The sequence below is a fragment of the Mesocricetus auratus genome, unplaced genomic scaffold (genome assembly GCF_017639785.1).
Source record: "Mesocricetus auratus isolate SY011 unplaced genomic scaffold, BCM_Maur_2.0 Super-Scaffold_15014, whole genome shotgun sequence".
Taxonomy (NCBI): Eukaryota; Metazoa; Chordata; class Mammalia; order Rodentia; family Cricetidae; genus Mesocricetus; species Mesocricetus auratus.
This window is the reverse complement of record NW_024429186.1, coordinates 32,998,215-33,022,882: the sequence shown is the minus strand read 5'-3', so window position 1 is coordinate 33,022,882 and position 24,668 is coordinate 32,998,215. Positions and strand designations below refer to the sequence as shown.

Sequence of the window (24,668 nt, the reverse complement as noted above, 5' to 3'; positions counted from 1 at the left end):
AATCATTTTTTAAACTTGCTAATAATTTTCCTTGTGACACACAGATATCACAAACCTAAAGTGAGTTCTATGACACTTTTAAAAAGGAAAACACCAAAAGGCAAGTAGGGAGTGTAACCAAGTTGAGAGTATGATTAACAATCTGCAGGAGGAGAGAAGAGGCAGGGAGAAAGGGTGATGAATGGGTACAGAGTTACAGATGGATGAAAGGGACAGGGCGTGTGCCATTCACAGCAGGTGACTAGGTCAGTTCTTCACAGGTGGTCAGCAGCCCGGAATTGGCATTTTGTGGGTTTACAGCCCTTCTGCAATTAAGGTTGGTAAACCATACACTCCATTCTGTGGTTTGGCCAGTTCCTGGGATGGGGTCCTTTGTTCACTTCCCAAGTTCTCTAGTGGAGTGCCCTCCCTGTTTATGCTTATATTTTATTTCTATAAATTTGGAGTATTTCACATCCAAGCCTTGTTGCTGTTTGTACAGCCCTGTCAAACTTGGAAACCCCGGCCCCAGCCTTCATGATAAAGCCCCGATTTTAAAAACACCTGAGACAACAAATTACCTTAATGGATAATCATGCCATCAGTTGTGGACCTTGGGCTGTCCACAAAAGGCATTAGCTGCGAAACCGCCAAAAAGGCTACAGGAGCATCTGAGAGTTTGTTCTTTCTCCTGTGTGGCTTCGGGGGCGGGGTGGGGGTGGGACTTCAAACTCAGATCATCAGGCTTGGCGACAAGATATCTCCCAGCCCTCACCTTTCTTATTCCATCTTTGAAACTCTCTCACTAAATCTAGAGCTCATGTATTTGGCTAGACTGGCAGGCCATCCAACCCAGGGACCCTCCCCATCCCCTACTGCGCCTGCCAAACTCTAGGCACAGCAGAGTTCAAGTGAGTCACACCCTTTGCCGTCTAAGCTGAGGTCTCTTAGGCATCCCTCCAACACCAGCCAAGGGAATAAATCAATGAGATATACTTCGGGTTTATTGCGACTGCTGCTGTTCTCGTTTGTTTGTTCTCCTTATTTGCTTTGAATTGTTGTTGTGGTTAACATAGGTCATTATTTAGGAGAGATATATTGGCTTGGGGAGATAAACGATATACCCAATAGCTAGGAGACATAGTAATCAAGGAGCTCACTTTATTATTGTTGTTATTGTCATTAATGGAGATTTGAGTCAGGGTCTTATTATGAGCCTGGCCTGAAACTCTCTGTGTAGACCAGGTTGGGCTCAAACTAATAGAGATCCACTTGCATCTGTCTCCCAAATTCTACCAAAGGTATGCACCATCACACCTAGCAAGAGGTTTATTCTACAACAAACCAAAAATCCCATGAGGAAAAGATTAGCTTTTTAAAAATCAAATAACTATAATGGCAACCATAATCAGAATTGGAAACCAGACTATGAAAATAATCTGACTATGGGAATTTGGTAAAATGACAATTCTAATTTGAGCTAATAAATCTCTCACCTTTATAAAATATTAACAATGACTATTGCAACTAGTTTATACAAGTTGCTAATAGTGTGATACATGACAAATTTTCTTCTCTTTCCTTCAATACACACCTTTGCTTAAAGATTAGGATTTTTTAAAAGATATTCATTCCATTTTTTCATCATTTAACATTTTAGCTGCACTTATCAGAGTCCAGATTTTCTGAATTTTGGGAAACTATTTCAATACTATTTTAAACTTTTCTCTCAATCTTCTTTTACCCAGGCCTGAAATTATTACAAACTGACACAAAGCCACATTCTCTAGTGAATAACTTGTAGAATCAATCTATTTAATGATTTTGAAAGACTTTTGAAAAAAGCAAGAAAGAAGAAAAAGGAAAGGAAGGCTCTGTTACATAATTCTTTTGTGTCTTATGGGGATATTTTTAGTCTTAAAAAACTGGAAACCCAAAACATTCTTTTCAGTTTTGTTTTTACTTTTTTGAGACAGGGCCTCTCTGTACTCTTGGCTTTCCTGGGGCAAGGGTCGAAGTAAAGAAACCACTGACATAGTCATACCATGATTAAGGGAAAGGGTTTTTGCTATATTATTATTATTATTATTATTATTAGTAGTAGTAGTAGTAGTAGTAGTGTAGATAAGAGAAAGAGCATAGCCGGGGGCATATGGGGGTCTTCCATGGCTACCTCTCAGGGACAGAGAGAGAAGAGATAGGGAGAGGAGCAGACTCGCAGCTTCCAGGGCTGTGGGAGCAGAGAAGACAGCAAACTGTTGGGAGATCCCTGCCTGTTATAGGGGTTATGTTGGAGAGCCCTGCCTGTTATAGGGGTTATGTTGGAGAGCCCTGCCTATTATTGGGGTTATGTTGGAGATCCCTGCCTGTTATGGGGGGGTTATGTTGGAGAGCCCTGCCTGTTATAGGGGTTATGTTGGAGAGCCCTGCCTATTATTGGGGTTATGTTGGGAGAGCCCTGCCTGTTATAGGGGTTATGTTGGGAGAACCCTGCCTGTTATGGGGGTCGGGGGTAGGTTAGCAGGCACAGCCTGGGAACTACCATGGGGCTCTGGTCTGTTGGAGGCTTACTCAAGTTAATGGAGAATTAAATGCCTTCTGGAGGTTGGGAACCAGTAGTACCAGATCAGAAAGTAATGGCTTTTCAAGCCAGGTGGTGGTGACACTCACCTTTAATCCCAGCACTTGGGAGGCAGAGGCAGACAGATCTCTGTGAGTTCGAGGCCAGGCTAGTCCACAATGCTACACAAAGAAACCTGTCTCAAAAAAAAAAAAAAAAAAAAGAAAGAAAAGAAAGTAATGGTTTCCTGAGGAATGCTGAGTTCTTACAGGGTCAGAGTTCAGTCTTAGCTGAGCCCAGACTGCCATTCTGGGGGGTTAGGATCTGACACTTGCTATGTTGACCAGGCTGGCCTCAAACTCAGATATCTGCCTCCCAAGTGTTAGGAGTAAAGGTACAGGACACATACCTAGCGCTCAGTGTTCTTGATACGAAATGTGTCAAAATGTGCTGAATTAATTTGCAGAGACAAGTAAATGTCTGACAATATGAAGTTGGTATAGGGGTAAATGTTCAAAGTGGGGGTTTCAAAACCAGATGTATAAATGAGGACATGGCTGCTCCAAGATACGATTGAAGAGGTTTGTTTTGTGTTTGTTTGTTGTTGTTGTTTTAATTTTTGAGACAGGGTTTCTCTGTGTAGCTCTGTCTGTCCTGAAACTCACTCTGTAGACCAGGCTGGCCTCAAACTCAGATCCACCTGACTTTGCCTCCTGAGTACGGGGATTAAAGGTGTGAGCCACCATAGCCCGGCTGAAGAGAAGGTTTTTATTCTAGATACGAGGGAGGTACACACAGAGGCATCTGGAAGAGTCCAGAGGGAGAGGAGGTAGCAGACTACAGATGACCGGGCTATGTGAGCAGAGATGGGGGGGGGGGAGCGGGGAGAAGAGAGGAGGCGAGGAGGGAGAGAGAGAGAAAAGCATCAAAGAGAGGGGACCAAGAGAGCTGGGGGAGGGAAGTCCACGAGCTGGAGACATTCAGGGCAGGGCAAGGGTGAGAGCCTACAGGTCAGCATTGCACTGCGGTATGCTAACAGGCACCACAGCTAGCATCCATCCCCAGTTTCTTTTAGACCTGACAGGAAAACAGGACATGCTCATGGTCAGAGTTTACTACTGCAAGGACAAGAGGAAACACAGATGAGTATGCGGAAAAAGTTGATTTATTGATATTAAACTATGATTATTGATTCCATTGAGTATAATCCATAGGTTGTTTTTTTGTTGGTAAAGTGAATATTCTGGCCATCTAATATGTTTCAGGACTGGATTCTCACATAAACAAAATCAGTAAGGGATTTTTGACAGGCAAGGGGGAATTCTAGTTAGTAGGGATGGGCAACGTGATTGGTCTTTGGAAAAACAGAGATTGGATATGTTACAAATATATGTTTTTATTTTATTTAATAAATGTTTTGTCATTCTTTATTTTTAAATGCATTGCATTATCTTTTTCATACTGAAATTTGTTATTCTGAAATTAAAAAAAAACACAACAAAGAGCAATCAGGAAACACACAAGCAATAACATTTTATTAGTCAGCTTGAGCTGCTGTAATGAGGATCCACAAATTAAGTGGCTTCAACAATAGGAATTTATTTTCTCACACTTTGGAACCTTGAGCTAACGAGCAAGGCACTAGCCAAGAGGTTCTCGGATGCTGGTGGTCCTCTGAGTGTCTCTACTCTTTTATTTATTTATTTTTTTTTTGAGGCAGAGTTTCTCTGTGTAGCCTTGACTGTCCTGGAACTCACTCTGTAGACCAGGTTGGCCTGGAACTCACAGAGATCTGCCTGCCTCTGCACACATTAAAGGTGTGCACCACCACTGCTGGGCTGTGTCTCTTGCTCTTACAAGGACATGGGTCCTGGATTATGACCCACTTAACTCTAAAGCTGTGTCTAGATACGGTGACATGGACATTAAGACTTCAGCATATGAATCTTGAGGAGACACAGATCTGTGGATAACAACTCCCGAACCTTTATAATACCCTTTTAAAATGGTTTTTGAACCGTCCTGTGCACTATATAGATTTTAAAGAGGACCCTATCACTTATTTTGCTTAGCAGCTTGAATCTTTACTTAAAATACCAATACCTTTGGGTTTGGTAATAGCTTCGGGTCATGAGGAACAGAATAAAGATATGCTGGGCAACAGCTCCTGGCCATAAAGAATGACTTAGCTCCAACCTGACTATCCCACTCCACCCGCAGAAACAATAGGCCCTGGTATGGAAAACAACCAATAGATGTATTTCCACAATATTTTAATAGAACCGTTATTCCATCATTTGTATATTTAATACTACTTACCTAACCAACGCTTCTCTGTTGACATTTATGTTTTCTTTTTCCTATTAAGGTTTGAACGTGTGCATGTGCTGGGGCGATTACATTCGTGCTTCGTTGATTGTTCTTCTGGACGAAGACACAACTTCAGGCTTGGTCACGAAGGTACACACGTTTTTAAAGCTTTTAAACACATACCACCAACAGCCTTCCCAGAAAAGTGGCATCAGTTGTTCGCAGCTGTGTATTTATTTGTGCAGCTCTATTTTCCATGCCCCTAGCAACTCTATTAAAACTTGCGTCTGTTTAAATTTTCTAGGTGACTTCTTAGGGAAGGAAAAAGATACCTCGGTTGCACAAAAACCAGCATTTTGTAATACTGTAAGTGTGCAGCCGAGATTTCCGGCGCCTTGGAGGATCTAGGGTAAGGAAAAGAGAAGTTCATAGTGTAGCTCTGAGTTAGACGGCAAAGCGAATTGCAGAAGGCAGTTTAACCTCTCCCTTCGGTTTTCCAGAGAAGGACTTAAAAAAATCTTTTATAGCAGGAATGCAAATGTTATCAGGAGGTCTGAAAGTTTCAAGCTTAAGGCAACATTGGCACTGGGAAAGCACGGCGACTACTCCCCCGGGGAGTTGAGCTCTGGTCCATACCAGCACGGGTGCAGCAGAGCGGGATTGGAGGATCCGGGGGGCCGCCAGCCGTCCCACAATGCCCCGCTCGCGCCACCCTAAGGGCGGAGAGAAAGGACCGCTGCCAGTGCAGCAAGCGGTGCACTCCAGAGGTGCGCCTGCGCACTGACCCCGGCGGGCCCTAGCAACCAGAGCAGTGACGGTAGCAACCGCCGGAATGGTTAGTACCCTCCAGGCCTCGCCGCCAAACCTGAGAGGAGATTGGGAGTGGAAAAGGGGGTGACTGTGGCGTGTGGAGGGTGGCGGGGCGCTGGTCCCGCGGATGGGAGGAAGGCCGGAGCAGCCGGGGCGAGCGGTGGTCTGCGGAGAGGGAGGCCAGAGGCTGACAGGAAGTTGGGTTAAGCTGGAAGGGCTGTGACAGAAGAAAAGGAGAGACAGCTGGAAATTTTCGGGAAAGCGGATTCAAGAGGGAACCGTGATAGGATGGGGGCTGTGGTAAAGGGATCTCTTCGTGGAACCCCGATTTTGCCTCTCCTCACCCCCTGGCGGGATGGCGGGGCCCGGGCTGGTTACAGAGGGCTCCTGCTGCAGCTGCGTTGGTAGCCTGTGGTGTGCCCGGGTGCCCTCGGTGGCTGTGAGGGTGAGTCCTGTTATCGGGTGGCGCTGTTAAAGGTCTCTCAGATGAATCTATTAGGCCAATATTCCTCCGGTTCCAATATGAATAAGTATGAACTTCATTGCAATGCAAATTATTGGTTTTTAATATGATAGGGGGTTCAGGAATGTTTTGAGTATGCACCTCAAGTAATTCTGAAATTGGGGAGCACACACCACGCTTTGAGAGGCGTTGCTGGTTTAGGTTTGCATTCTACCAATGGTCTATGCAAAGTTCTCATGAAGTCACGATTTTAACTAATGATGCTTGTCAACATGGAAAATGCGCGCTCTTTTGCTTACATACTTGGCATTTCAAACTATTAGTTTGAAAACGATTTCAGATCCAGCCCAGCCAAAACTATTTAGCGAAGTATGAGGTTTACCTGCTGACTAGAGATGTTGATAAAGGATGAATATTGTAGCTCCGTTGATAAGAGTGTTTGCCTGGCATGCATGAAGCTACAGATTCAATCCCCAGCACCACGAATTGTCAGGCATAGTGGCACATACTTGTTATCCCAGTACGCAAAAGGTGGAAGCAGAAGAAGCAAAAGTTCAAGGTCATCCTCGGTCTGAGATAAATACATTGTGGGGGGTGGGGAGGAGGTATCCCTCACTGGTGGAACTAGAGTAGAGCACTTTCCTAGCATGTGTGAGACTCTAGGTTGGAACTCTAGCTCTGCACAAGAAAAGAAAATAGCAAAACAGTATAATCAGCAGGCGCGTGCCTGCGTGCGTGTGTATATATATGTGTGTGTGTGTGTATGTATTTTCAGTGCTATATCAATGCATGGAAATTAAGCCCCGTGTTAAAATCATGAAGTCATGTACTGCCTCATACCAACTGCATACTGGTAGGCCTGGTCCCTTCAGGAATGAAGGCCTACATAGCACTTGATTTTTTTTTTTGTTTTTTTTTTTGTTTTTTTGTTTTTCGAGACAGGGTTTCTCTGTAGCTTTGGAGGCTGTCCTGGAACTTACTTTGTAGACCAGGCTGGCCTCGAACTCACAGAGATCCGCCTGCCTCTGCCTCCCAAGTGCTGGGATTAAAGGCGTGGGCCACCAACGCCCGGCTGCACTTGAATTTTTTTAAGTATGCCATCAGACCCTGGGACCCACATGTTCTCAAAATTTGTCCTCTGACCTCCATACACTATTGCTCATGCATGCATATTATGCATGTATGCACGAGCGCGCGCGCGCGCACACACACACACACACACACACACACACACGTTAAAAAGTTAAAAACAAACTCAGGTTTCTGGCCTTTCTGAAAAATTAGAAGTGCCATGTTTCACCATGGACATAAGTTTTGTTCACATTTAATATTACCAAAATATGCTTTTAGGTAATTGATGCAATCTTTTATTTTCTGTTTTTGAAGACGAAGTCTTTCTGGGTAGTTTAGGTTTGCCTTGAGTTTGTTATGAATCATTGGCTGGTCTCGAACTTTTTATCCACAGCCTACAGAATCCTAGGATCACGGGCGTATGCCATCATGCTTAGCAATTCTTTATTAATGGTGTATGAAATAAGGATATTATTTAATTACTGGAGTTTTTCTATTTGAGGAAGTGTAGTATTAAGGTACCTCTTTTTCTGTAAGTCCCACCAGCCAGAAATTATATTGAGTAGAAATTTTATTTTTTGTTTTTCAAGACAGGGTTTCTCTGTGTAACAATTCTGCCTGTCCTGGAACTAACTCTGTAGACCAGGCTGGCCTCGAACTCACAGAGATCCTCCCATCTCTGCCTCCCAAGTGCTGGGGTTAAAGGTGTGCGCCACCACTGCCCAGCAAAATTATGTTCTTTACATGGACTTATAATGTTCACTTGGTCTTTTAGGAATTTTAGGCTCCTATCTGTAAGAGGAACCAGTATCCTACAGCAACTTATATTGCTAGAAGTAGCTACATTGCCTCTAACTCTGTTCCAACAATGTAGTGAAATGCTCTTTCATGTGTCACTTTTGTATGGGTCCAGGCAAGGATTTCCCTGGGAAATAAAAGTAGCAGTGTTTAGTCAGAGTCTGTGTGTACTTAATTTTCCCTTTCCAGGATGCACAGAGCAGTTTTCACTTCCTCCATCATTGCATAAGAGTTCCTCTCTCTTTGTATTGTCAACAACTTTTGCTAATCTAAAGATGTATATGTGTGTGTGATATTCTTTTATTTTACTTTGAATTTTTCTGATTTTCAATGAATACAAACATTTTTTTTCAGAGTCATATCAGTTTACTGGGTTTGACTACCTATGAATTGCTAATTCATAGTTTAGTTTTTGCTAGTTAAAAATTTTTATTTGTGAATTTTAGTAGATGTTGTCATAGTCTTTTATTGGTTTCGAAAGGAAAATATCTTCTTCCAATTTTGTTGTTAACTTTGTCATGGTGTGCTTCACTTATTGAAGCATTTGTGATAGCAGTGGTTTATTCTTTTCTATATAAACCATCATCTGCATTTGGTGACAGTTTAATTTCCTTCTTTAGATCATTCCAATTTGTAGTTCTTTTATTAAAACATTGACAAAGCAGTGATAATGGACATCCTTGATGTGTTTGGGATCCTAAAGAAAATTACTTTAACGTTAATGTCCAAGTTAGTCTATATTGTCCATCTTATTTAAAGTAAATGTCCTCTACACATACATGCATATAACCTGATACCATTTACTAACCTCAGTGTTAGTCTTTTAAAATAATGTTTGCCTTTTTTTTTTTTTGGTTTTTCAAGACAGGGTTTCTCTGTATTGTTTTGGAGCCTGTCCTGGAACTTGCTCTGTAGACCAGGCTGGCCTTGAATTCACAGAGATCCTCCTGCCTCTGCCTCCCAAGTGCTGGGATTAAAGGCGTGCACCACCAATGCCCAGCTAATGTTTGCCTTCTAATACATTACTTACTTTGCTTATATTTACTTATCTTTTTATATTTATTTATTTTATGTATGCATATGGTATACCTATGGTTACATATATATCATATTTATACGTATGTATGTACATATTTTATATACACACATCTATATCTACTTCTTTTAATAGATGTAAGTTCTAGAAAGGCAGGAATCTGTTTTGTTCATTGATATGTCAAAAGCAAATAGAAAGCCAGATGTGATGGTGCATACTTGCCATCTCAGAAAAATACAACATAGAGCAATGCTTGTCACATAGTAGACACAAAATGAACAGTTATTGAACTAAATGAATAAGGAATTCCCTCAGGTATGATATTTATTTCAGGCTTTTTGGCTTTTATCTAGTAGGGATTTCCTTTTAACTCTCAACTGACAGTTATTACTATCCAGTGTAGACATTTATGTCTTCCTACACTTACTCAAATAAACATGTCCCCCTTAATGCATTAGCTAATGATCGATGCTTACAGATTGGTCTGTTTTGTCTCCAGCCTTCTTGTATGTATTAATACAGCTTAATAGAGCTCATTATCATTTACAGTTCTAGACTCAATAGTTTTTTTTGGTCAGGTTATCCTTTGCAGACATGAAAAAGGAGTATTATATTAAATAAAATTAAAATCTTCTAAAATTTTACCACATCTATCTTGCCACAGTGACCATAAATTGTTCCTAATTTGAATATGCACTGACTTTCAATATTAAGACATAAAAGAGAGCTGGGCGTTGGTGGCGCACACCTTTAATCCCAGCACTTGGGAGGCAGAGGCAGGCGGATCTCTGTGAGTTCAAGGCCAGCCTGGTCTACTGAAGGAGTTCTAGGATAGCCTCCAAAACAATACAGAGAAACCCTGTCTTGAAAAACCAAAAAAAAAAAAAAGACATAAAAGAGATATAGAATCAGTGAAACAAGATTTATTTTACTACTCAGTGATAAGAAACAATGACATCCTAAAATTTGCAGGCAAATGGCCAGAACTAGAAAAAAAACAAACAAACATCCTAAGAGAAGGTAACCCTAAACCAGAAAGACAAATATAGTATGTACTCATTTGTAAGGGGATACTAGACATAAAGCAAAAGATGCCCAGCCTACAACAGTCCACAACCCCAGAGAAGCTAGAACCCTCCTCCAGAAACAGGTGGAAGCAGATGCAGAAATCCACAACTAACCAATGGGCCAAGCTCCTGGAGTACAATCGAAGTGAGGGAGGAGCGATAATATGAACAAAGGAGTCAAGAGCATGATGGGGAAACCCACAGAAACAGCTGACCTGAGCTAGTGAGAGATCACTGACTCAGGTCTGACAAATGGGGAACCTGCAAAAGACTGAACTAGACTCCCTTAATATAGGTGACAATGGTGTGACTGGGACAATATATGAGGCCACTGGAAGTGGGTCCAAGACCTAACACTAATGCACAAACTGACTTAGTGGAGCCCAGCCTAGACACAGGGGTATGGGAATGGAGAGGTGCCTTGTCCTGCCCCGAGGAGATGATGGGACAGACCTAGTAGACTTCCTTGGGGAGGCCTTACCCTTCCCGTGGAGCAGATGGGAGGAGGGGGCGAGTGGGGAGGAGCGGGAGGAGAGGAAGGAAGGGGAACTGGAATTGGAATGTAAAAAATAAATTAATGAAAAAGCAAAGAAAAAAGGATTTATGTTAATATTAGTACTGAAAGACGTACCTTTTTTATAGACTAACTTGGAGTGAAATGTTTGAATATCACACAGTAATTTCCGTATTTTCTCTAAAAGGTATTTAAAGAAATCACCTGGCTGTCAGGAGTTAGTCATGTTTATATCTTAGAGTTTCAGAGAGCGAATTGAGGCCTGTAATTATCACATTACAAGTGAGTCCACAATGGAGCGTAAAGATAGCTCTGCTTCTCCTACCTTCTCCCCACTTCGCTTTCTTTCTTTTCAAGGCAAAAGCAACAACAATCAAAGAAGCCCTGGCCAGATGGGTGAGTAGATGGGTTTGTCCTTCTTTCAGAAACTACAAGGAACATTTTAGGCTCTTGTTTACATCTGACCATTCAGCACAAGAGATTCTTTTGATTTGGGGACAATATAAATATGTACAAGTGCCTATATACCAATATGCCAGGCAGATTGGGGAAAAGATGCATACAGTGATGGGTTTTCAAATAACAACACCCCTGGTTGTGATAGAGTTCTGCTGAACATTACCACTGGGGAAAACTGGACGAATGATCTCTTTGAGGATTTGTGTATGTGTAGTACTGCGGGTGGATGGAACACAGAGCTTCACACATGCTAGGCAAGTGCACCACCGTGGTGTACACACCTAACTCCTGAATTACCATTTTCACCACTGACCCAAGCATCTCTCCTGCTCCATAGCTAGATGAGGATAAAAGTCTTTCAGTAGCTTAGGTATCTGGGGAAATAGCCAAAAGTGAGTAGAATCATGAAGTACTTGAATTTTATGTTGGTGCCTACCAGTTTCTGTGTTTATTCTAACTGCGTTTTAAAGAGTCATTCTTGGGGCTGAGGAAATGGCCCAGTTGTACAGTGTTTGCTGCAGGAGCACAAGAACCTGAGGTCAGCTCCCCAGCACCTACATAAAGCACTGGGTGCAGTAGCACCTATAAGTCCCAGGGTGGAGGAGATAGAGACAGGAGGATTCCCGGGGATTACCAGCCAGTCTAGCTCCATCTGGGAGCTCCAGGTTCAGTAGGGGACACTGTCTTAGAAATGAAGGTAGATGCCAGGGTATGTACAAATGTGGCTGTTAAGGCCAACAAGTACACATTCCAGTAAGTGAATGGTGAATAATAACCCAAGTTTAATAATAATAATTATTTTGAAACAGACATCGAAAGGCCTTGTGAAATTCTGACTTCTTTGGTTCCTCATTATTACCAAGGATCACTTTTGTGAAATTAATTTTTCCATAGGAAGAAAAGACTGGTCAGAGGCCGTCTGAGGCCAGAGAGATAAAGCTGTATGCCCAGATCCCCCCAATAGAGAAGATGGATGCGTCCTTATCCACACTTGCTAACTGCGAGTAAGTTCCCCTTTCTCATCCTCCGATTATTGCTGTTTTCCTTCCTTTTTGTACACAAACTCGTTTGCTTTCTGTAGTCTTTGTTGTTGTTGCTTATTGTAGTTTCTCCCCTGACAAAACCAAATGTGAAAATTTGTTGGTTTATGAAATTGTTGATAGAGTGACACTGAATAATACAACATTTTTCTGCACAGTTTTTATACAATGTTTATAGATAGAAGTTTCCTAGTCTTTTGAGAGAAACTCAATAGCACAATAACTTACTGCTTTGTTTTGCAGTCTACTTCCTAAGCAGGGGGGTGGAATTTAGCGTTACTCTGGGGAACTTATCAAGACTCTCAAAATAAGAACTAAAAATAAAAGGACTGGGGAAGGAGACTGGAGAGATGGGCCAGTAGTTGCCAAACATTAGTAACTGGAGTTCACATCTCCAGAACCCACATCAGTGCTGGCTAATTCCAATCTCAAAAGGAAGAGGCAAGGACTTCTCAGAGAAAGCTTGCTGAATCAGTGAGCTCGAAGTTTGATTGAGAGACCCTGCCTCAATGAATAAGGTGGAAGAGGGATGGAGGATGATTCAGACGCATGAGTCCTCAACATTAGGCTCCACCTGTGTGTACACCTGTACAACACACACACACACACACACACACACACACACACACACACACACAAATGGTGAAAAAGTGGGCTGAGGTCATCAAACTCGCTAGTACTTGCCTATGCAAGGCCTTGAGTTCCACCCCATGCAGCAATAAAATAATAAAACAAAACCTATCAATCTATTGATTTCTCTTGTAAAACTACCCAAGACCAAAGTGATGTTTATTTACTAGATGCTTGAGATGCCTCTTAAAAAAATAACTTTAAAATACACTTCAAAATATAATAAATATGAAAAAAGGAACTAACACCCACCTAAGTTGCAATATATTGTAAGACTAGTATTAGCCCTTTGAGAATACCCTAATTAGGCTGGGTATGGTGGCATATGCCTGTAACCTCAGCCCTTGGAAGGCTGAGGCAGGCGAATCATTAGCACAGGACCAGATAATGAGATCCTGTTTCATAAAAGCAAACAAAAAGTTCTAATTGGGATCAGATTATACTGTTTTTGTAATCTTATTTCCTAGGACTTTAACTGCCAAGTTGATATTGACACTATATATATATATATATATATATATATATTCAAGTTGATATTAATTCTCATAATTTATTTTCTAAACATTCTGTCAGTTTTTAGCAGGGTTCTATGGCTAACTTGAAAGTTGTACTCTGATACATCATACCCATATTTTCACACTTCCTTGTCTCTTGTCAAGGCTATAGAGTACTCTAGAGTTCCTGGGGCTCCTTCACTCTGTGCTTATCGAATTGTGATTCCTTCACTTGCCCTTTCTGTAGGAGATAAACCCAATCCCAATTTCACAGAAGCAGGGGGTCTCTTAATGAAACCTCAGTGTCTTATTTACAGTAAGCAAATTGGACCGTTCTTAGACACATCTGTGATCCTATTAGAGAGTTATCTTTGAATCAAAGGAAAAGCAAGCATGTTTAGTTACTGAGTACAACTTGTTCCTTGTGATGAACTAGAGAAAAAAATTGTTTGCTTCAACTATGACTTCAAAGTAATCAAATGTTTTTATCATGGAACTATCTGAAAGGCAGTGAGTTTGGGGCCTATGAACCACACAAAGCTCCTCATAAGCCACTTAGAGTCAGGCTGTTCACATTTTTTGCAGACATCTTTTGGACAGGCTGCCTAAAGAGAAATTAAAGAGTTCCTTCCAAGCCATAGCCTTAGGTTTAAAGGCATTCCTTTAACCACCAGTAGTGTTCAAGAGGGGGTGAGTGAGCAGAAAACATGCAGCGTTGGCCCTTGACTTACCTGGTATGTATATAGTAATTGCCTTTGCTTTTTCAAGCAGATTAAAAATGAATAATTCCTCCTCAAGTCAAATCACGAGGGTAAGATATATGTTCTAGGGTTTTAATTTTGACCCTGCCACCTTGTAACTATGTAATATTGGGAAAGTTGCTTAACAGCTTTACACCTCAATTTTATCTGTAAAATGCAATAAAAATAATATCTCAGAAGACTATGAAATATTCAATCAAAGAATACATATACTAAATATTTAATAGGTAACACCAAACTGCCCTTAAAAAGTTTGTTTTTAATTCTCTATAATGAGTATGTATTAACTTTTATAATCAATGGGGGGAAAGATTTCAAAATGAAGGAATAAATTCTGCAGATGAAGGGGAAAGTGGATTCAGTATAAAAAGAAACATGAATTAAAAATCTTCCATGGGCTATTACTGTTACTATTCAGAAATAATTTCTGACATTCCACTTAGGTTTTTAAATTGATTAATGTTTTTCTTTGTTCTTTTAAAGGAAGCTTTCCCTGTCTACAAACTGCATTGAAAAAATTGCCAACCTGAACGGCTTAAGTAAGTGACCCTCAGGAACAGATGGCTCTCAGCTTTCTAGTTATTGGAGCAAACATTCCAGAAACATGTGTCATTCCAGATGCTGGCACCTGTTTCAGTCACAGTACATGTCAGATGACAGAGACTAGATGTAACCATGTCTGAGTTTGGTTATCCAAAGAAAATAAGAGATGGCATGAAACCTGAATTTTTAAAGTTCCTTTAAAACTTACATGGAGTTAGAGTTGACTGACTGAGACAGCCAGATCTTCTGTTGTGTTCACATTTGTCTTGTTGGTGTTTTGAACTTGCTGTGTTTAAGCTGTCAGCCCCCACCATCCCTGTGTTCTCTCTGCTCCTTACTTCCTCAGGTAGTTCATGGCTGCTGCAATGTGGTGACCTAAACGACAGAGTGTGTTCTCTCAGTTTTACAAGTTGCAAATATGACACTAGTTTCACTGAGCCACAGACCAAGCCTTCCCTGAGGCTTTTAGGAACAATCTTTCTCTTACTTGTTCCATTGTCTGGCGGCCCCCACGTTCCTGACTTCTGACTTCATGGTGCCAATTTCAGCTTTTGTGATCAAAGGACCTTCTAATCTGTCTGTGCTAAGTCCTTGCCTTACTCCCGCCAGGACACAAGGACACTCGACACATCAGATAGTAAGGATGACCCCATCTCAAGATCATTGCTTCCTTTCTTTTTCTTTTTGTTTGATTTGTTGGTTTTTATTTTCCAAGACAGGGTCTTACTATGTGACTCTGGCTGTCCTGGAACTCACTCTGTAGACCAGGCTGGCCTCGAACTCACAGAGATCCTCCTGCCTCTGCCTCCCAAGTGCTGGCTCTATCACAAGATCTTTGGACACATCTACAAAGGACATTCCTGCCCTACAAAGTCACAGTCACGGGCTCCAGGGATTGGCGTGTAGGTATCTTTGAGGGAGCCATTGTTTAGTCTATGGCACTCCCTGCCACACCAAGCCCTGCTCCAATCTACCACCGAGTCCTGTTTGTTCTCTTCTGTGAGGGTCCTCTGAGGTGATTGCTGCTTTCCATTTCCAGGAGTGGAGTCTTTGATGTAGAGCCTCATTAGCTTCCTCCTAAGTCTTGCAGAAAAAGATTGAACTTATTATACTACCCTATAAATATACAAATCAAATGTGTATGTGTAAACTGGCATAGTTTGGAAAACAGCATATGACCTTGTAGCATAAATTCTAGTGTGAATTTTAAAACTTGATTTATTTTCTTTCTTTTTTCTTTTCTTTCTTTTCTTTGTTTTTTTTTTTTTTTTTTTTTTTGAGATAGGGTTCTCTGTATTGCTTTGGAGATTGTCCTGGAACTCACTCTGTAGACCAGGCTGGCCTAGAACTCACAAAGATCCACCTGCCTCTGCCTCCCATGTGCTGGGATTAAAGGCGTGCACCACCAATGCCTGGCTGATTTATTTTCTTAATGTCAACCATAACACAGTAAATTTGTGTGTCTCTATGTGTTTTGAGTGAGTGTCCATATGTGTCAGTCAGAGGCCAACATTGTATGTCATTCTTCAAAAGCCATCTACCTTGCTGTGAAAAAAACTTTCTTTTACTGGCCTGCACTGGCCTGGAGCTGGCCAAGTTGGCTAGGGTAGCTTGCCAGCCAGCCCCAAGGGTCTGCTGACTTCCCCTCACTAGATCTGGGATTACACATGTACAACACACCAGCTTTTTTTCCTGACTTTTGGGAACCAGACTCAGGTTTTTGTGCTAGCAATTAACTGTCCACCCAGCCTACAACACACTTAATCGATCTCACGACCTATTAAAGGCTCTTGCCTGTTTGCCCTGAAAAGCACTGCCTAGGACAGTATTTCTGTTCTTCAATTAACTGTCCTTACTGACGCCATACTTCTCATTCTGAAAATACCATTGTCCCAGATCAGAGACCGTTTAATCATTCATATTTGCCTAATAAAGATTTAATGCCTAATGTTGCAGTCAGTCATCTAAAAGCTTATACTGCCCTTGTCATTCTCAAACATAAACATATCATTCTTTTCTTGGCTTGTTTGTTGGTTTTCTTTGTTTGTTTGTTGTTGTTGTTGTTTGAGACAGGGTCTCACTATGTAGCCCTTTCTGGGTCAAACCTATAGAGATCCAGCTGGCCTCAAATAGAGATCCACCTGCCTCTGTTTCCTGGGTGCTGGGAGGAAAAGTGTGCACCACCATGCCTGGCCATACCATTCTTTTTTGTACATTTGCTTAGAAAGTGCTTCTCATGAGTACAGCCTCATCATCTCCCAAGAAAAACCCTGTAAGAAGTTAAGTCAGCCCGAGAAGCCAGGTAACAGAGGACCCTAAGAGAAATGTACATGGTTCTGCCTAGGAGGGAGAATTAGACAAGAGCTCCTGAGTAAATTAGGAGCATGGGGGGGAGAGGGGAGAGGGGAAGGGGAGAAGGGAGGAGGGAAGGGAAGTGGAGAGGAGAACATGAAGGAACGAGAAGGTCAAGTTGGGGGAAGGACAGAGAGGGAGAGCAAAGAAAGAAATATCTTGATATAAGGAACCATTACAGGATTATTGAGAAACCTGGTCCTAAGGAAATTCCCCAGAATACACAAGGATGACCCCAGATAAAACTCTAAGCAATAGTGGAGAGGTGGACTGGACTGGCCCTTCCCTGTAATCATATTAAGGACCATTGTAATTGTCAAACCTTCATCCAGTAACTGATGGAAGCAGATGCAGAGATCCACAGCCAAGCACTAGGTCAAGTTCCCGGACTCCAGTCAAAGAAAGGGAGAGTGATAATATGAACAAAGGTGTCAAGACCATGATGGGGAAACTCATAGAAATAACTGACCTGAGCTAATGAGAGCTCACCAACCTGGACTGACAGCAGCCGGACCTGCATAGAACTGAACTAGACCCCCTGAATGCAGGGGATGGTGGGTGGATTGGGCAGTCTATGAGGCCCTTGGCAGTGGGACCAGGATCTATCCCTAGTACATAATCTGACTTTTTGGAGCCCATTGCCTATGGAGAGATACCTTGCTCAGCCCAGTCACAGAGGGAAGGTCTTGGTCAGGCCTCAATGTGGTGATGGGACAGACTTTGTTGACTCCCTGTGGGAGACCTTACCCTCTCTGAGGAGCAGATGGGGGGTGGGGTGAAGGGAAGTTTTGGGGAGCGGGATGAGGGGAGAGAGGGAGAACTGGGATTGATATGTAAAATTAAAAATAAAATTAAGTTAAAGAAAATAAATTAAGGTCAGGATTAAGAATGCCACATTAAAGGCCTCCTCCTCCCTAGGGCTTCTCAGGTCTCCACCATCATGATCACTCCCTTGAGAATATTTATAATTTACCTTAGATTTTAATAATATTTACCTATTAATGCAGTCCATGTGAAGACCAGCTGAGTTAATCAATATAAAGTATAGAACTATATATCGTACATATAAAATGACGACTAAAGCTGGGTGTGGGAATGTACATATATAATTTGAGCTACTTGGGAGGTTGAGGAAGGAGTTTTGAGTTTGAGGCCACCATAAGCAGCCTTTACAGGACCCTGTCTCAAGAATGGGACTTTTTTAAAGAGAGGGGGACTGAAGCTAGGCATAGTGTCTCAAGCCTATAATCTCAATACTTGGGAGGCTCAGGCAGAATGATCACTGCAAGTTCAAGGCCAGCCTAGACTACATAATGAATTATAGGCCAGCCTGGGCTACAGAGTGAGACCTTGTTTCAAAATGGGGGGAGGCTGATGATGAGCTTCAATGGTGGGATGCTTGCCTGATGTATATGAGGCCCTGGGTTCAGTCCTGAGCACTAAAAATAAATCCCTTGCCCGGGTGAAGATTAGCGATGGCTTTAGTTGGGAACATGTTCTGTTGTGTGGAGCCCCCACAACTGGAAACACAGCGGCTGGGAAACCCTCCTGCCTTCATGTCAGTCAGACCCTTACCCCATGATGAATGCCAAGGGAGTCTGTAGCAAGGAAGATTGACTTTGACTAATGGTTTCAGTTTTCAGCCAAGCTCATCTAGGTTGTTGCTTTGGGCCTGAGACAAGGTGGTGACATGGGAGGATGTCACTGCAGACAAAAGTGGGCATGCTTCCCGAGAGAGAGGAAGGGGCCAGGAACAAGGCATATCTTCCCAGAGTACACCCACGTTGGCCTGTGTCTCCCCCTTAGTCCTCACTTCCTGTTTCCCACCACCTCCCACTGCTGCCGTGTAATGAGATCAAATTCATCATGACCCAGGCAGTTCCCCAAAAGTCCATCTCTGAACGCAGCTGCATTTGGAACTAAACCTTTAACGCGTGAGCCATTTAGGGGGCTGTCTCATATCCTAGCCATAGACAGCGTCTACCCCAGTCTACTCTGCACCCCCATCCCTCACTACCATCGAGTGTTCAGGGGAAGTGTTAATCATTACTGGGCTTGTGTCTAAGGTGGTGCCTTTGTTTCCCTTTTTACTGACTCATTAATAACTTAGGCTAATTCAGGTTTTTCCTCTCTTGGATTTCTCTGTAATTGAAGTAACCTGCACCGGTATGGAGATGAGAGGTCCTGCTTGTGGGGGCCTGCTCCAAAGCTTGGCAGCAAATATCTGCTGAGCCATCTTGCCGGCTCCGTTACCTGTTTTGTAGTAGAGCCTTGAAACTCACTGTGTAGAGACATTTATTCTGTAACATTTCTACTGACTTAGGATAGGTGTGTGTGTGTATTTCTCACAAACAAAATGCTTTCTTTCCACGACAGAAAACTTGAGGATTTTGTCCTTAGGAAGAAACAACATAAAGAACCTCAATGGACTGGTAGGTTATTGTTTAATTTTTTAAAAAGCATATGCTTTTTATTATAAAATAATGTTTTTATGTTGTAGAGACTTTACAAGTAGAAGGTCAAATATGACAAGTCAAAGCCCACTGGTGCTTGCTTGGCTGTGTTGAGGAGTCTGTAAGGTGACATTGTACCATACATGCTATTTTGTATCCCTTTTTATTTGTATTAATTTATTTTTGCATTGTATTTGTTGTATGTATGTGTGTGTGTGTGTGTGTGTGTGTGTGTTTATGCTTGTGCCATGGTATGAATGTGGATGTTGGAAGACAACTTGAGACCCACATGTGGGTCCTAGGACTTGAACTCAGGTCATCAAACTTGGCAGAAAGCATGTGTATGCTCTTAGTGGCTGCAGCTGAGGGCATATCCTGTCGAAACTCCAAAGACAGGCCCGAATTCTAACATACATGGCTCTATCATTAAGAGCACTGGCTGCTCTGGTAGAGGACCCAGATCTGATTCCCATTCGTATGTGTTAGCTCACAACAGTCTATAACTGTAGTCCCAGGTATCTGATGCCCTCTCCTGTCCGCTGCTGGTACTGACTGCCCATGCACAGGCACACATGCAGTCAAACACTCACACACATAAATAAAAATGAGGGTTTTCTCAAGTCCCCGGCCCACTGTGGAAATACTGTCCACCAAAGTCTTGTATGCGTGAGTGAGTTCCTGCTTGGTTATCTTTCTCTCGTTCCCTTCATAAATTCCTGCTACCTATCTGTTGCCTATCTGTTTTCTCCTTGGCAAAACATTTATGACTTTTCCTGAGTGGTTACTCTGGAGAAATTTGGGAATCACTGTGTTACATTCATGAGTATAATTCCCTTTGGAAATCTTAATAGAAATGCATTAAATATATAGATTGATTTGAAAAGAATTGATGGCTTCGTAGCAATGAAGCTTCTTACAGGAAGATTTACTCATTTTGTTTTTCTTCTTCATAAAGTTATATACGTTTTCATTCCTATAAGACCTTCTACATTTCTTGAACAAAAAAATGTATTCCTGAGAATTTATAATTTTCGTTGCTGCAATGAATGGGGTGACTTTTCTTCCATAAGTAGTGGTATATTCGCTAAAAGTCTATTTGTTTTAGCTGGGGCTGTAGCTCAGTGGTAGAACACTTACCTTACATGTGTAAGGCCCATTTAAGCCCCAGAGCTGCCTGGGGGGATGGGACTATTTATTTTATATAACTGGGTAATCAGTTACAAACAGTCTTAAGTATTTAGAAATCATGCATTCTAAAGTCTTATAAGAAATGTTATATTATTTTATTTTACTTTATTTTGGTATTTTGAGATAGGATTTCTCTGTGTGACAGCTTAGACTGTCCTGGAACTCACTCTGTAGTGATTTCAGTAGTTCTTGAATGTTTGTGAAGCAATCAGAGAACGGAGTTGAGATCTACTTAATAGGAGGAGGGAATGTTCTCTTCCATTCATTTCATGGACTAGAACTTCCACAGAGAACAGAGAGGTCTCGGGTCTCTTTAAAGCCATTCCATATGTTTGTAAGGAAAGAGATAGGCGCGGAGGGCTAAAATCAGGAATGTAAGTCAGATGCTTTCTTTTCCAGGAAGCAGTAGGAGACACCTTAGAAGAACTGTGGATCTCCTACAATTTTATAGAGAAGTTGAAAGGGATCCATGTAATGAAGAAACTGAAGATTCTCTACATGTCTAATAACCTGGTAAAAGACTGGGGTAAGCTGAGAGCAGTGATCGCTAGTCTCCCGCCTCCCGCTTATAGAAAACAGGCAGCAGGAGCTGGGCATGCCTTCCATGAGCCCCCACACTCAGGAGGCTGAGGCAGGACAGGGTTTGAGGTGGTGAGACTTACCTCACAACACTAAAAGAGAAAGCACCCACTTAGGGGAAAATGCATAAAACAGGAACCTTTGTTTCTAAACACAGAGGAAAACAGCTTTGGGAATAACTCTAGGAATTCCCAAGTTTTAAATACAAGAAGTATATATTTAACTATTTACACGCGCGCACGCACACACACACACACACGCACGCACAGTGACTTTACGGTGAATGTGACTGTGTAAGTCCTGGACCTGTGAGTCATGGAAAAATGTATCATCCAAAGGAAGTTCATTTAAATTCAGTAAGCATGGAAGACTGACTCAATGCCTACATTGCTTTGCTCTTTTAGCATGCTATTCTTTCAGCACGCTCTAACACTCCGCTGTATACGCCCTGAACTCTGCCAAAGACTTGGAAACATTCTGGATGGGAACATTGTTCCAACTTCTCAGTTCACAGCTGAGAGGGGAAATGTTTAGCTAAATATTTCTGCAACTGTTGTAAGTTCTGTAATAAGGATTTGAATGAGTTGCTTTGGGAATTCAGGGACAAAGGCCGGCTGGTGTAGCCTCCTCTGTGCAGTGCCTCAGAAATTGATTTGCTGTTCTTTTCAGCACTGACCCTTCTCTGTTCATCCCATCATTAGAGCAGCATTAAAGGTAGAAGAGAGGTCTGCATTTTCCCTCCTATCCCATAATTTCCTCAAAAGATGACTTGATAAAGTTTTCCTTCGTCTTCAAAATCTCAAAGCACTGTCCTGCATAGTCACAGATGGAGTCGGGATTGAGCTCTGTCTCCAAAACCCTATTAGTTTGACTCCCCAGTTTATCAGTGTGGACAGAGTTCTTTGTACTTGCAGCTGAATTTGTGAAGCTGGCAGAGCTGCCATGCCTGGAAGACCTGGTGTTCGTAGGCAACCCCCTGGAGGAGAAGCATTCTGCTGAGGGCAACTGGATCGACGAGGCAACCAAGAGAGTGTCTAGGCTGAAGAAGCTGGATGGTGAGTGGCTCTGGGCTAGCTGGGCACGTCCTGGGGACGAAACCTGAAAATCTGCCAGGGAGCAAAAGAGGAGCAAAACTGGAGAAAAGACAAGTTGTCTCTCATTGTTGAGGCCATTTCTGTCCTCTGTGATTTGATCTTACAGTTTTAGGCCAAGTATAATGAGAAATTCCTAGGAATTTTAGACTGGTACAAAGATCACCCTGCGCTTAAATCTTACAAGAAACTAGACTTATTCCCAAATTATAAAAATACTATTTGTGGAATATGTAGGCATAAATGACAAGTAGTTGATCTTCACAATTAAATCAGAATTACATTGTCCCCCTACTTCTTCCCCACATATGAAAATCTCAGTATAAATTCATTTTGACTTTGAACTCCACCTTCCTATCATCTGGGCAATCAAAATATTTAGTATAACATTCTTTCTTGTGTGCTGAGTTTTTGCTTGTCTTTTGAGACAGGGTCTTACATAGTCTGGGCAGGCCTAGAACTCCCAGCGCAGTTCTGGGCTAGCTGGAAACTCACAAGTTCTGGGACTAAGGGCACATACCCAGCTATCATAAGACATTCTTTTTTTTTTTTTTCCGAGACAGGGTTTCTCTGTGGCTTTGGAGGTTGTCCTGGAACTAGCTCTTATAGACCAGGCTGGTCTCGAACTCACAAAGATCCGCCTGTCTCTGTCTCCCGAGTGCTGGGATTAAAGGCGTGCGCCACCAATGCCCGGCTCATAAGACATTCTTAATATCTCTCTGGATGATGCCATCGTTATAGAACAAGTCATGAGGAAAACTTACAGGTCAGAAGCATCGATTGTCCCCATTCCCAAAACTCCTGTTGACTCCTCCAGACCGTTCCCTGCCACTGCCGTGCTGTACACCTGGCTTGCAGAAATGGTCTTTTTGTTGGTTTGTTTGGTTTGTGTTTTTGAATGAGATCTGTGATGATCTTAGGTGTTCATTCCCTCGCAGTAGTGTTAAACACCAGAGCCCGAGTTCCCCATCGCAGACCTTCTTAGCCGCCGTCCTCGGGATGTCTTGCACACTCCTTCCTGTTGTTCTGTGTCTTTCCACTAACTGGTCCTTCCAGCCTTCTTAAGCTATCCAGAGACAAAAGTAAGGCTGTGGTCTCTCCTGCTTTCTAGTCTGTCCCCACCCTAAAACAGTCATGCACACAGCTGACAAACCCAACTGACTGACTGGGAGAAAGAGTACCCAGTGACGGTGACTGCCATACTGTACCAAGGGCGCATAGGGACAGTCACACTCAAAATAAAGGACCTGACCACTCATCCCTCGTCACTCGTCTCTCCTCGCCATCCTTGCTTCACTGTGCTGGGTTCAGATCCTAGCACCCATGTAACAAGCTAGGGATCCCACAAACACCTATAACTTCAGCTCTGAGGGATCTGGCACTGTCTTCTGGTCTCTAGGGACACTATATTCATGTTCATAAACCCACAGGGTCTACATTAGGGGTTCTGTTTCATTCTTTTGTTTATTTTTTTGAGAAAGGATCATGCCATGTGTAAGTGGAGTTTCTCTGTGTCTTCACAGTCACAGAAACTTCTTGGTAATTATAAATGTTTGACCAATAGCTTAGGCTTGTTACTAGCTAACTCTTACAACTTAAATTATCCCATTTATATTAATCTACATTCTGCCACTTGACATTACCTCTCTTTCATCTTGCATTTCCTATTTCCTCGCCATTTCTGGCTGGCGACTCCTCTTCTTCTTCTTCCCAGTGTCCTTAGTGTGGCTTTCCCACCTAACCTTATCCTGTCCAGCTACTGGCCAGTCAGCTTCTTTATCACAGCCACATATATTTATACAGTGTAAAGGAATAGTCCACAGTCATGAAAAATAAAAAGTAGGGAAATTAATAACTTTAAAGAAAAAGCAAGGTGGAAAGCACCCAAGAAGCCATACCTAATGTTTTTCTCTAGCATCCACATGTGCATACACACGCATGTGCACCTGCACACACATGAACACACACACACACATACAGATGGACACAATAAACTAAGGTTTCTTGTGCTCTTTGCAGCCCTTCATTCCTTCTCCCCACCACCTAGTCTCTGCTGCTTTCTGCCTCTGGATCAGTCTGCTCCAGAGCTCTAGATGAACAATGCCAAATGTGTCCCATTCTTCTCTAGACACATACCTAGGCATAAAATAACACGATGCAAGAATAGTCATGAAGCAGACAGGCTCCCATGAAACTAGTGATACTCTAGTTCCCAGACTGTACGGGAGTGCACAGTTAGTCTTGTGACCCTTTAAATAATTCAGACTGCATTTGCATGAATGAACGAAGATGACCAAGAGTATAGTCCAGTGGTAGAGTGTTACTTAGCATGTGTGAGGCCCTGGGTTCAATCCCCAGCACCAAATAAAGAAGGGGGACAATGGAGAAAGGAAGAGGAAATAGAAGCTACATTAGAGGCTTGAATTTCAGCCATTCTCTGTTCATCTTTGCTTGAACTCTAGAGGCCCTC

The 24,668-nt window shown here is 42.3% G+C and overlaps 1 protein-coding gene across 3 annotated transcripts in view; it reads left to right on the top strand.

Moving 5' to 3' along the window:
- Dnal1 (dynein axonemal light chain 1) overlaps nucleotides 1–24,668 on the top strand; it is a 36,167-nt gene that overhangs the window by 6,869 nt on the left and 4,630 nt on the right. Inside the window, exons 2-8 of one of the 3 annotated variants that reach the window (XM_040742776.1) lie at nucleotides 4,908–4,999; nucleotides 10,966–11,004; nucleotides 11,962–12,071; nucleotides 14,476–14,531; nucleotides 19,264–19,319; nucleotides 20,928–21,054; nucleotides 22,022–22,162. In XM_040742776.1, the coding sequence (XP_040598710.1) occupies nucleotides 4,908–4,999; nucleotides 10,966–11,004; nucleotides 11,962–12,071; nucleotides 14,476–14,531; nucleotides 19,264–19,319; nucleotides 20,928–21,054; nucleotides 22,022–22,162 (621 nt within the window). Of the gene's footprint in view, nucleotides 1–4,907; nucleotides 5,000–5,569; nucleotides 5,685–5,762; nucleotides 6,105–10,965; nucleotides 11,005–11,961; nucleotides 12,072–14,475; nucleotides 14,532–19,263; nucleotides 19,320–20,927; nucleotides 21,055–22,021; nucleotides 22,163–24,668 lie in introns of those variants that run through there. The other 2 variants (XM_005086398.4, XM_013125489.3) reach the window with 2 other exon arrangements.